General features: G+C 42.7%; 2 protein-coding genes across 2 annotated transcripts; one reads left to right on the top strand and one right to left on the bottom strand.

Annotated features, from left to right (window-relative positions):
• Positions 1-950: 950 nt before the first annotated feature.
• KDM8 (lysine (K)-specific demethylase 8) lies at positions 951-4,078 on the top strand (the record flags this gene model as incomplete). The annotated part of the gene is made up of 5 exons (XM_010021542.1): positions 951-1,083; positions 1,917-1,958; positions 2,617-2,766; positions 3,726-3,818; positions 3,914-4,078. Coding segments are annotated over 5 exons (583 nt in total), but the record flags the coding sequence as incomplete, so codon positions are not given.
• Positions 4,079-4,434: 356 nt separating this feature from the next.
• On the bottom strand, positions 4,435-10,645 carry NSMCE1 (non-SMC element 1 homolog (S. cerevisiae)). Its single transcript, XM_010021541.1, is given in 9 exon segments — positions 4,435-4,487; positions 5,262-5,322; positions 5,325-5,359; positions 5,799-5,919; positions 6,792-6,908; positions 7,901-8,047; positions 8,798-8,875; positions 9,706-9,827; positions 10,498-10,645. Coding segments are annotated over 9 exon segments (852 nt in total). The 5' UTR covers positions 10,616-10,645.
• Positions 10,646-10,844: the final 199 nt, after the last annotated feature.

Here is a 10,844-nt window from a genome sequence, read left to right as displayed (position 1 = left end):
GGGGCCAGGCGCAGCAGCGGGGTTTGCAGCTCGGAAAGGGCATTTCGGAGGTGTGTGGGTCGGTGTGACTGGCTCCTTCCCTTCGTGGTGCGCGTTTGAGTCTGAGTTCCCGACACCGCCATGCAGGAGTGAGTAATAACGTTGTGCTGCGTGTGTCATGTAAGCAACGGAGCCAACGTTTCCAACACTGAGAATCGAGTATTTGTGAGGTAAAGCTCGTGATTCCTTGGAAAAGGGGAAAGAACACTTATGCTTAGTTTGAGCAATTGCTTTCATTCCACAGCCAAGGGTAAAACTGACTAAACACGCTTGCTAACCAGTCAGGGTTAACCAAGGGTTAACGAAACACACTTGTTATTTCATAGGGGTTTTATTCTGCTTTGAGGGAAGGCATACCACTGCTTAACTTCAGACACTTAGAGATGAAAAGCTGAATGTCTGTGTTTAGTGAATGTCATCGCCAGTGGAGAGATGTATGCCACCCAGCAAAGTAACTCCGCCACTTTTAGCCAGGATGGGTATTACTGGCACCTGCAAACAGTTTGGCACTGACGGAGAGCTGGTCTGGCACAATGATGAAAACCTAAAGCATTTGTTTAGCAAATGTGGCAGCAGGCAGTAGAAAGATGAGCTATCACTAGGCAAGGGAGACTGACAGCTTAAATCTCCTCAGCTGGTAGGAAGCAAGAGTTAACAGAGGTGAACAACCTTTGAAAACAAAACAAGAAGGACATTGTGGCATCATGTACACACAAACTTGACTGCTTGTTTCCTTGCTGCTTCTGTCCTATTCTGGTGCCTTTTGCGTCTCGTTGGTTGGTTTTAGAGGGGAAGAAATCATGGTAGTAGAGTTTTGTTACTCTAAAAGGTTGGGTTTGTTTGACTGCCTTGTGTTCAAAGTCAGTAAGAGCAGCCGTTATAAAGGGGTAACGGAACTCTCTTTATTTCAGCGTGGACTATTTCTGTCAAGTCGCTGGGTGCCGCACAGTTCCTGTGGAGTTGGGCACCCGATACACAGATGAGGAATGGTCTCAGAAGCTCATGACTGTCAGTGACTTCATCAGCCACTATATTGTGAATGAGGTCTGTTACTCTCGTTTTGGTTCATACAGCAGAGTGTTACTGGTACCGAATTTCTGCTTAGGTGAAGTCAGGGAGGGGTGTGCTATAAGCACAACTCAGAAGGTTTGATGTTTTCAAGGTCTGAACCTACTAATAGTTATTGTAACAATGATTTTTATATATAATCAAGTGTACGGCAGCTGGAATTTGATGAACAGATGGATACCTTCTGCAGCAAAAGCCTGAGTGGTGGAGTGTAAGGATAGGGAATACTCAGCCAGCAGTTTTGTTTCTCTGAGTTATTAAACTGCTTAGTGAGATGTAGGATCCAAATTCCTGTGCCACCAGGTGAAAGAATATGAACTGGATTAGCAATTGAATGTCCCTTGACTTTCCCAGCTGAGGATCCAGAGCCCCCATTTCCATTTCCTAGCCTTCTGGCAGGGAGGACCATGTGCACATGATCTGTGGTACAGCCTGGAATGGAATCCAGGATGCTTACGGGGGGAAGGTGACCCAGTCTGTGTTCCAGCAGGGTCTGGCAGTAAGGATGCAGAGCGCTGTCACGGGAGTGGCAGCAGAGCTGGTGGGCGCTGCAGGGTTATAACTGGCTGCTTCAGGTGAGCTTGTGTTGGAGGTGGGGATACAGCCGCACTCGCCATTCTGTTACTATTTCAGAAGACCACTTATTCCGTCAACTGTTGAAACAATTCGAGTACTCTGAAATAGACACTGAAATGGTTGTTTCCTATAAGTAAATTCCACTCACCTATAAGAAAATTAACTGACTGAGAAGTCTTACACTATGTGTCACTCTGGTTTTGTGTTTTTTTCTGTCTCTGCTGTGATTTCAGAAGAGTGTTGGATACCTTGCCCAGCACCAGCTTTTTGATCAGGTAAAACTGAGTGCATGTTTTTATCTTTCTGCAGTCCCTTTGCCATCTCTGAGGATGTCAACTCTACTAGATGGAAGGACATACAGAGAATTCACAGTATTTCTTACGTTTCTAGTCCCACAATTTGAAAGAACAGAGGGAGGGGTTGGGTTCATTTGGCTGAAAGGCATGGAAACAAAACTCTTCAAGGGGTGAAGACATTCAGTCTTGGTGCTTTTCAGTACAATGTAGCATAAGCATATAGGGATATCACCTGGAAAGCAGCATTTCCCTAAAGAATATGTAAATCAGGGAATAGGTTTGGACAAGAAACAGACTTCAGTGGTGATATGCTCACCATATTCTGAAATGTCATTCCAGTTAGCCAGAGATCAGGTTGATGGGAGATGTAAAAAGGAATCTCGCAGATTCTGTGAAGAATGAGAAATCCCTTTCTTTCTCCCACTTCTCCTTCCAACAGAATCTGCTTGCTAGGACAGAAGGTGGGAGGACATTTCCTGCAGGTTCCTAGCAATTCAGCTACTTCTCTCCTGCCTTTGCTGGACAAGCAGGTCATTTGTTTTCTTTGTGTCAAGCCTTGTTCCTCTGTTCTGTGAATGACACACCTTAAGCAAGTCAGCACAAACCCTTTTGACGTCTTATTTCTTTATGGGAGTAGATCCCAGAATTGAAAGAAGATATCAGTATCCCTGACTACTGCTGCCTGGGAGAAGGGGATGAAGATCACATCACCATCAACGCTTGGTTTGGTCCAGAAGGCACTATTTCACCTCTTCATCAGGATCCCCAGCAAAATTTCTTAGCCCAGGTCTGTACTCTGCTTACTGTGCACATGCTGTACCTAGAAAAAGCGCTTACAGTGTCTTAAGTGCTGGAGACAAGGGTAGCAGACAACTTGAGGATCAGTTGAAGGATAGGGCACACGCAGATATTGTTTTGCTCTTCTACTGCATTTGTTGCTACTGCAACGTGATCTTGTAGGCCACAAGTGCTCCTCATTGAGATTGATCATTACTTCATTTTGCAGATGATAATTGGATATCACAAGAAGCAGCTTTTCAAGGTCACACAAAGATTTTGTAAGAGTTACAAAGAACATAGATCCTGTTATAGCATACCAAGGAACTTGCCTTCCTATAACGGCAAGATTTTGGGGTGAATGTAGGTGCATACTTTAACAACTGCAGGCTACCCAGTAAAATACCTACTCATGCATGCATTGAGAGTCAGATGAAGTAATATTTGCACTGTGACCTCATTGCTGCTAAGGGAGATTCTGTTTGTAGGCTTCAGAGTGACACAGCAATGCGCTGGGGCCCTGCTTCATATGTCTATATGTAAGTCCGAAGATGTATTCCTGGTCCGAACAGCTGACAGCCTCACACACTGATGGGATTTGTGTTTGCTGTTTCTTTAACAGCTTACACTTTCAAACACCTTCCGGAGGATCATGACCTTGAATGCTTTCTAGTTGTGTCTGTTTATGGGTTGAGCCTTAGTTCTTCTGTCCCAAACACTTGCATCTTGCTAACTAGTGTTTTCACTTGAAGCTGAGGCTTAATTCAGGCCTTCCTAATGTGAGTTTTTACAAGTCCCAGTAGTCTGATTTTACTTCTTACTATAGCAGTGCCTGTTTATTGTGAACAAAGACAGTGATGTTTCTTGTGATCAGGTCTATTTTACTGTGAAGTATCAGCCTTGGCCACAGTTTGTAATGTAATGTGCAGGTTAATGACAGATGGAAAATGTTTACTGTGATATACACAGGTATTTGGAAGGAAGTATATCTGCCTGTATTCACCACAAGATTCAGAAAACCTGTACCCACATGAAAGCCAAATTCTTCACAACACAAGTCAGGTAAATCATTGCCTGAAATTTTGGTATCGGAAATGTTGTTTTATCAAATTGGATTTGAGAAAAGAGACCCTGATGATTGTTTTGTTTTTTCATAGGTTGATGTGGAAGACCCTGACTTAGTTAAGTTCCCCAATTTCAGAAAGGCTCCATGTCAGTCCTGTATTCTGATGCCTGGACAGGTTCTGTTTATTCCAGTTAAATATTGGCACTATGTACGATCGCTTGATATCAGTTTCTCAGTCAGCTTCTGGTGGTCATAGCTCTGAAGCATGCAGAAAGTCTGTTAGCATTGCAACAGGAATTAAGAATTCTTCTTGAGCACAAGAATGTTCTTCCCTGTCCAGAGGTTAGAGGTGGATTAAAAACCCCAACAAACTCCTGCTTCAGCGTCGTGAAAGAATCTGAATGGATAAATAGAAGATGCTGCAGCCACTTCAGTGTTGTGGGTGTTTCAAATATGAACCCCTCATAAAGAGCTTATGTTAGCTCATCATCGTGTGTGTGTGTGCATCTGAAAGAGCTCTATCTATGGGCATTGCCAGGACTCTGCTTCTAACTGTATTTGGCACATCAGGTTAGTGTTATCTTCTACTTGGATTTAATAACAAACTGGGAGTTAGGAAAGCAGTAAGGGATGGTGCTGCCCAAAGGTAGCAAGATGCCAGTCTCCTATACAGAAAAAGTTACCAGTGTTAAGACCTAGGAATATAACTGTGGCTAATCCATGGGTTTAATTGCAGCTGATGCTTAATCATACTTCAAATATCTGCCTTCTGCAGATAAGCTGCCATTCCACAGTGGCACCTGGCAAGATTTGGTCCTTCTGGGTTTTTTTGTCACTATTAAAGGAAAAAGCATCCTTACATAAAACTGGGCAGTGAAGTGCTAATACTAAAAGCTAACTTTGATTACAATTTTTTCCACACTTCGCAGACGTAAGCTGGCATTGCCCCAGAGTCCTGTCCTGCTCCTGCCCAATCCTTTTGACTGTGGGAATATTCCCTCTTTTACTGAGCACAGCTGCTCACAACCTGTCCTTCTGTTGGATGAACTCTCTTGTGTCTCCAGAAGGGACAAAACCCAAGCAACAGTGCCCACTGAAAGCATTCAAACTCTAGCCCTAGGTCAGATATTCAGCCACCTGCCCTAGTGAGGACACCACAAGTGCTGCACTGATTTTTCACCTACCTGAAGCCCTGTGATGCTAGGTAGGAACAGGTTCCATTTTCAGTTGTGTCCCAGCCCAAGAGCATGGAGAACAAACAGCCTCCAAGGGAGCTGTGCAGGCATAACTGAGGAGAACAGGGAGGTCAATGATAATTTTATTGTAAAATGCTTAAAAGCCTGAGGAAAAATGAAGTACTCTGACCACTGTTCTGTCTGTTGCTAATGGATACAACACAAGCCTGGGTGTTCTGCAAGAGTAGGGAAAAGAGATTTCACTGAAAGCTGGGTTTCCTAGGATCGTCTCGTGCTCAGCATGCAGCTCTTCTCTGTTCTCCCTGGTTTTGGTGGTGACTGGGACTCTGTGCGACTCACACCTGTGAAGAAAACAAACAGAAGGTCAATGACAGCCACATAAAACAGGGTGATACTGTATAGCCTTGATTTCTAAACTGTTTTATACACTCCTGTCTTCCTGTTCAGTGTCCAATTTCCTTGGCTAAATAAAGGAATTCCAAAGAGATTGTGGTCTTCTTGGAAGCTCAGTATTTCCAAAGGTGTGATGTGCTGTGTCCCCCACTCTCCCGTTACAAACAACATGCACGTTACCTGCTCGTGACCGTAAGACATAACCCTTGTGCTTTCAGGGCTCACTGTTGTCTGTGTGTGGTTTTCTGTATGAAACATAGAGCTGAAGTCAAAAATAACCATCAACCCAGCTAGAGCTGTCACTAACACAGGCAGTGCCCTGGGTATCGGCCCCTTCTCGAGTATTATTATACTCCTCTTTTTTTGTTTTAAATAGGTTCTTGGTACCTGGGATGTCACAAGTCCAGAAATCATTACACTGTGGACAGCGAGGTTCAGTCTGAGCTCTAAAGTACTTTCTGATGCAAGGTAAATGCATTCCAATTCCACAGGATTCACATACTTGGCTCTGAAATCAAAAGCATTGAAAAAGAAAATCTGTCTAATCTGTGCTTCAGTTTATTGTGAAGTTGTTAAAAGGGCAGCAGGCATGCACTGGGGCATTGCAAAGTGCAGCCGCTGGATACTCAAGTCAAAGCTGCTAAATGATAAAGGAGGTATTTTCCTGGAAACTAGGAAATACTATTTCCCTATATGGACAAAACTTAGCTTGAAAGACAAACTAACCTGAGCTGTTTGGATGCAATAAAGGAGACAACTGGGATGGAAAAACTAACATCAAGTATGTTAATTGGGAAAATGAGAAGATGCAGGTTCAAGGAGCAAGAGAAGGCAATAGTAACCAGGCTGTAACCACTAAAGCAAGACTAAACTGGTAACTTGATAGCTACCAAAATACAGTGCTTTAGCATGCTGTATACAAGCATACATGTTCATTCTGAAGTCCAGGACACAAGCAATTCCTAACCAAAATCCCAGGACCAAAGGTGAACATGTGTCACGTGAAGGCTGCTATTTGTAAGGTCCGGAGATAGGAGAGCTAACTCTTGACTGTTCTGCCTGTTTAAGGATAAGGGGTTCATCTCTAGCTGGCTTTGGAAAGCAGGACAGCACAACATTCCTTGCTTGGGCTTTTGCTGAGTTTATACTTGGAGATGCTGTTCCAAAACAAGTTTTCCTCCTAAAACAGAAGATAAAATACCTACAGTGAAAAAAATAAGAGGGGTGGGGGGTTCTTTACATACATGGCACCATTATCAGGTTACAAGACCAGAATTGTTCAGTGCCTGCCTAATACTCAAAGGAAAGTATAATAAACTTCAGCTATGACCACATAAGTACATCGGCAGATGCCCACTGAGGTAATAAAACAAATGTTACCTGGATGGCAAGGCTGTGACAGATGTTACACTTCCTTGCCACATCTTGGTAGTTGCTGAGAATGAATTGTTCCATCTCGATTATGCAGCGAGTATGCAGAGTAAATTCTCCATTTCTCTAAGGAAATAAGTGGCAAGATGAGGAATTTCTTTTAATTCCTTTTACCTTCTTGGCTTTTCTGGTCACCTGCGAGCTAGCATCTGACTTCCACTTTCTTCTGCCACCATAAAACTAACATGCTGACACTGATGCAATGCAAAGTGTTTTGAGGTAGCAGAATTAATGTGTTTAGAGGATCAGAATAAAGATCTCACACCTTTAACAGAAATTTATCTAGTTCTCAGAAGTATAGATTAGCAAGCGTGCTCTCCTTAAAGACATGCAGGTTTTGGACCTTCCATTTGCACATTAGCAGAAATTCTGCTGGCTTTCAGCAAAATCTTTGCATTTGCTGCTTGAGGCATCTTTGAAAATCTCTGCTAAATCACTGACATAAGTAGACGTGTGGCAGCAGGCTGGAGACTGCGATGCACGGATCCAGAGAAGAAGGATTGAGGTCTCACTTGTCCTGGCAAGCAACTGCAGTGTCCACATGGTAAGCTCATCTCAGTTTCTTCCTCATGAAAATTAAAGGAGATTTAAAAATGTGCACGTTTTTATGCCCATGCATGTCTGGTACAGGAGTTTTCAACATGTCTGGCCTCACAGCTTTTCAGGATATTCTAAACTTAAACTTTAACAGTTACAACTAACGCTTACATTAACTATAATGGCACTGATCACCCTGAAGAGCTTTCCTCAGGTCTTGTTCCGAGTTTAAGTAAGCCATGCTGTGTGAACCAAGGAGGTCTGTATGCCACAGTGCAGGGCTGTACACACACACCCACCTAGCTCAGGGGCAAGGAACTGGAATCCTGTCCTGTACAGACCTAGCCAAGGACTTCTTCCTTGTCAAGGTACTACCTTTTCTGCGAAGAACACTGAAGCAGCAATAAGCACATGCCCCACAAAACCATTTTTGCCATCATTAACAAACAGCTCCAGTTTCAGCCATAGAAAATAATAGCTGGACCTATTAAAATACAGACACTTGAAGATATAGCAGTTACCTCAGAGAGCCACTTATCCTCCACAAAAACTTTCAGCACTTGTTCCGCTTCCTTTTTCTTCATTTTCTTTGTCTTAAGTTGGTCAGCCAAGTTTAAAATATCTGTAGAAGAGGCAAAGCCATTTTCTGATAAAATGATTAGGTCCATCTACAGAAAGAAACATGTTCAACTATTAAACACACCCATGCAATTAGACAAGACACACCTTATAGTCACGTGCAGCTTTTTTACCTTCCATACATAGGAGATATATTACAGTATATGGCTTGACCCAGACTGTTACAAAGGCCAAAAGCTGGAACAGCTGTTGTTACCGTGACAGCTTTAATCTTTGCCAAGAAAACATTTCCACAACTGTACAGTGCTGCCTAAATGAAGCTGCATTCAGGGACCTTGAGCATACTCAGGGGCGAGAGATACATTTCTTTTTACTCAGTCTTTCTCAAGGCTCTTTTGAGGAAAACCTTCTCACTACTCAAGTAAGTGTAAGTTTGCCCACTCTGGAGTCAGTAGCACTGCTGAACTTACTTGGCATGTGAAGGCTGTAGCAGAATTGCCAAGCTGCAAAGAGTCTCTCACTGGAAACATCTGCTGCTCATTATCACAGAGCAGCATATAGAGCTTTTATGCCAGTAGGATTGTGTGCCCTGACAATGCCATTGCTGCAGTAGTGACAGGGCTGCAGAGGTGCTGCACCAGTTATGGGGGAGGGCAGGGAAATCTCTGGGTGCTATCATGCAGACTGGGCTTTGCAGGTGGCACAGCACAGGCAATGCACCTTTTGCCAGTTTGTACAGAAAACTTCATGTGTGGAAAAAATCACTTCTATTTTCATGCATTTTAAGATGGTACCTTCACAAATAAAGTGATTTGCTACCTAATAACTAACATACTTACTGTTTTTCTGAACAATTCTAATTCATTTTCAGTATAGTCAGATGCCATTTTAGTTATTTCAGTTTCTGCCAAATTCACCTACAAAGAAGAAAATAATAATACTTAAAACTGCCATCAAAGTTGCCTTTGTGTTTCTGCACCATAAATTGTAAAAGATCATCTGGGGTAAAGAATACATCAATTCACAGAAATGTCGTTTCTTTAAGTGGCATGAAAGAGGCTGTTCCTTAGAGATGGCACTCAGTGCCCAGACCAAGCTCCTAAACAGCCCAACCTCCACCCTACAGATCTAATATGGGATATTAGTTCCATGTGGTAGAACACAAGGATCCTGTGCTGGATAGTAGCAGTAACTATGTTATAATACACATTTTTGTTTCACTGTGAAGAATAGTTACTGTTATTTCATATTCTTACTGCATTTGCTACTGCTATTGATTATTAGCTCAACTAATGACCCAGAAAGGTTAAAAGCAGCAGCTAATGTTAGAATACCTCCTGTACAGTCTTTTGAAATTCCTATATAACCCTCCCTCTCTGACATGCACAATGCACAGCATCCAGGGAAACTTTAATAGGCCATCCCTTAGCAACCCCTTTATGCTAGGTTGATTTTTGACTAAGAGACAAAAGTAATGTTGGGGGGTTCTCTGTGTTTTCGAGTTTAAAAATTCCATCTTGTGAAAGCAAGCCCCTGTGAAAAAGAAATCTCACCTCAGCAGTGTTAATGCTAAATAAATGAGCACTGCTGCAGTCCTGCTGCCGCATTCCATTTCCACACACCTTGGTTGTTGACAGTTTATCCTCCCACTTCCCTCTTCTGCAAGTGGCTTCTACAGCAGCTGCCAGCATAACAGAGGAACAGCCCCACTTAAACCAGGCGATGGCAGCATCATGTATGTACTTACTAAAGCATAATGTGCTCTCCCATCATCTTCCGACATTCCCTTCCGGATCTGCATAAACAAATGCTGTAGATGCCTGTTGATGGTGCTGATGAAATCAGCCAGTTTATCATGTGCGTAGTAGACTGAAAATAAATAAGAAAAAGCATATGCACAAACAACCCAAACAGCTCCACATCAGACAGATCTTTGTATGGTTTATCTGCTGACACTTTGTTTTAACTCAGTAAGGAAGCTCAGCTCCCAGACGTTCTGCCAGGACTACCCTGCTTCCAAAGCTGCATTAAACTGCTTGAAAAGCCCGAATTTCTAATAACTTCCCCTGTAAAATGTAGTACCTTAAAAAAAAAATAAAAAGTAAAAGCTACAATTGCTGCAGATTATTTTTTGTAACAGAAATAAATTACTTCCTTCTGTGGGGCATAAAATGCAACTCAACTAACGCTGTAATCAGATGTCCAACACGTTTTCAGCACGCAGATGAGTGAGCTGTGCTGCACTCATATATTCAGTGCATACTAGATCTCAGGATGTGTAATTTAAAACAACGCCTGCTGCAGTTACCTGCCTTTCAATAGAAATGGTTTAAAATCAGTAATTTGAACAGTATTTGGGTGTTTCCTTTTAAATGGCATCTTTTATTCTTGAGCATTCCTTGTGAGAACACTCCCATCGTTGAAGTTTTTAAACTTTTTTTAGATGACACAAGCTTTTCAGAAATATAATTACTTGTAACCAGGAAAAAAAAAACCAGTTCTTCCATCTCCCCACTTTTTCTCCAAAAGACAGACACACCTTTATGGACTTCACAGCAGTGCCTGTGTAATTTCCTTGCCTCGGATCCTTCCATTATCCCATGAGACATCAGGACCTGCAGGAACTGTCGATGAGCATCAGTCATCTGAGCTGCCATCGCGATACTCCACCAGGCTCCGAATGCTGCAAGAGGCATACACTGCAATGAGTGCACACGTTCATGCAGATGAAGAACACACACTGCAAGCAGACGCAGGAATTCAATTAAACTGACACTGGCTCAGGGCCAAAAGAAGACCCCCAGGTTGTTCTCCGAATACAAGCAGTGACTAACGCCAAGGTTTTAGAAGGATGCAAACCCAACTAATTTTAGCTACAGAAGAGCA

Source organism: Nestor notabilis, unplaced genomic scaffold, assembly GCF_000696875.1.
Source record: "Nestor notabilis isolate BGI_N333 unplaced genomic scaffold, ASM69687v1 scaffold26749, whole genome shotgun sequence".
Lineage (NCBI taxonomy): Eukaryota > Metazoa > Chordata > Aves > Psittaciformes > Psittacidae > Nestor > Nestor notabilis.
Note: the sequence above shows the minus strand (reverse complement) of the source record. Positions and strands in the feature narration are given on the sequence as shown.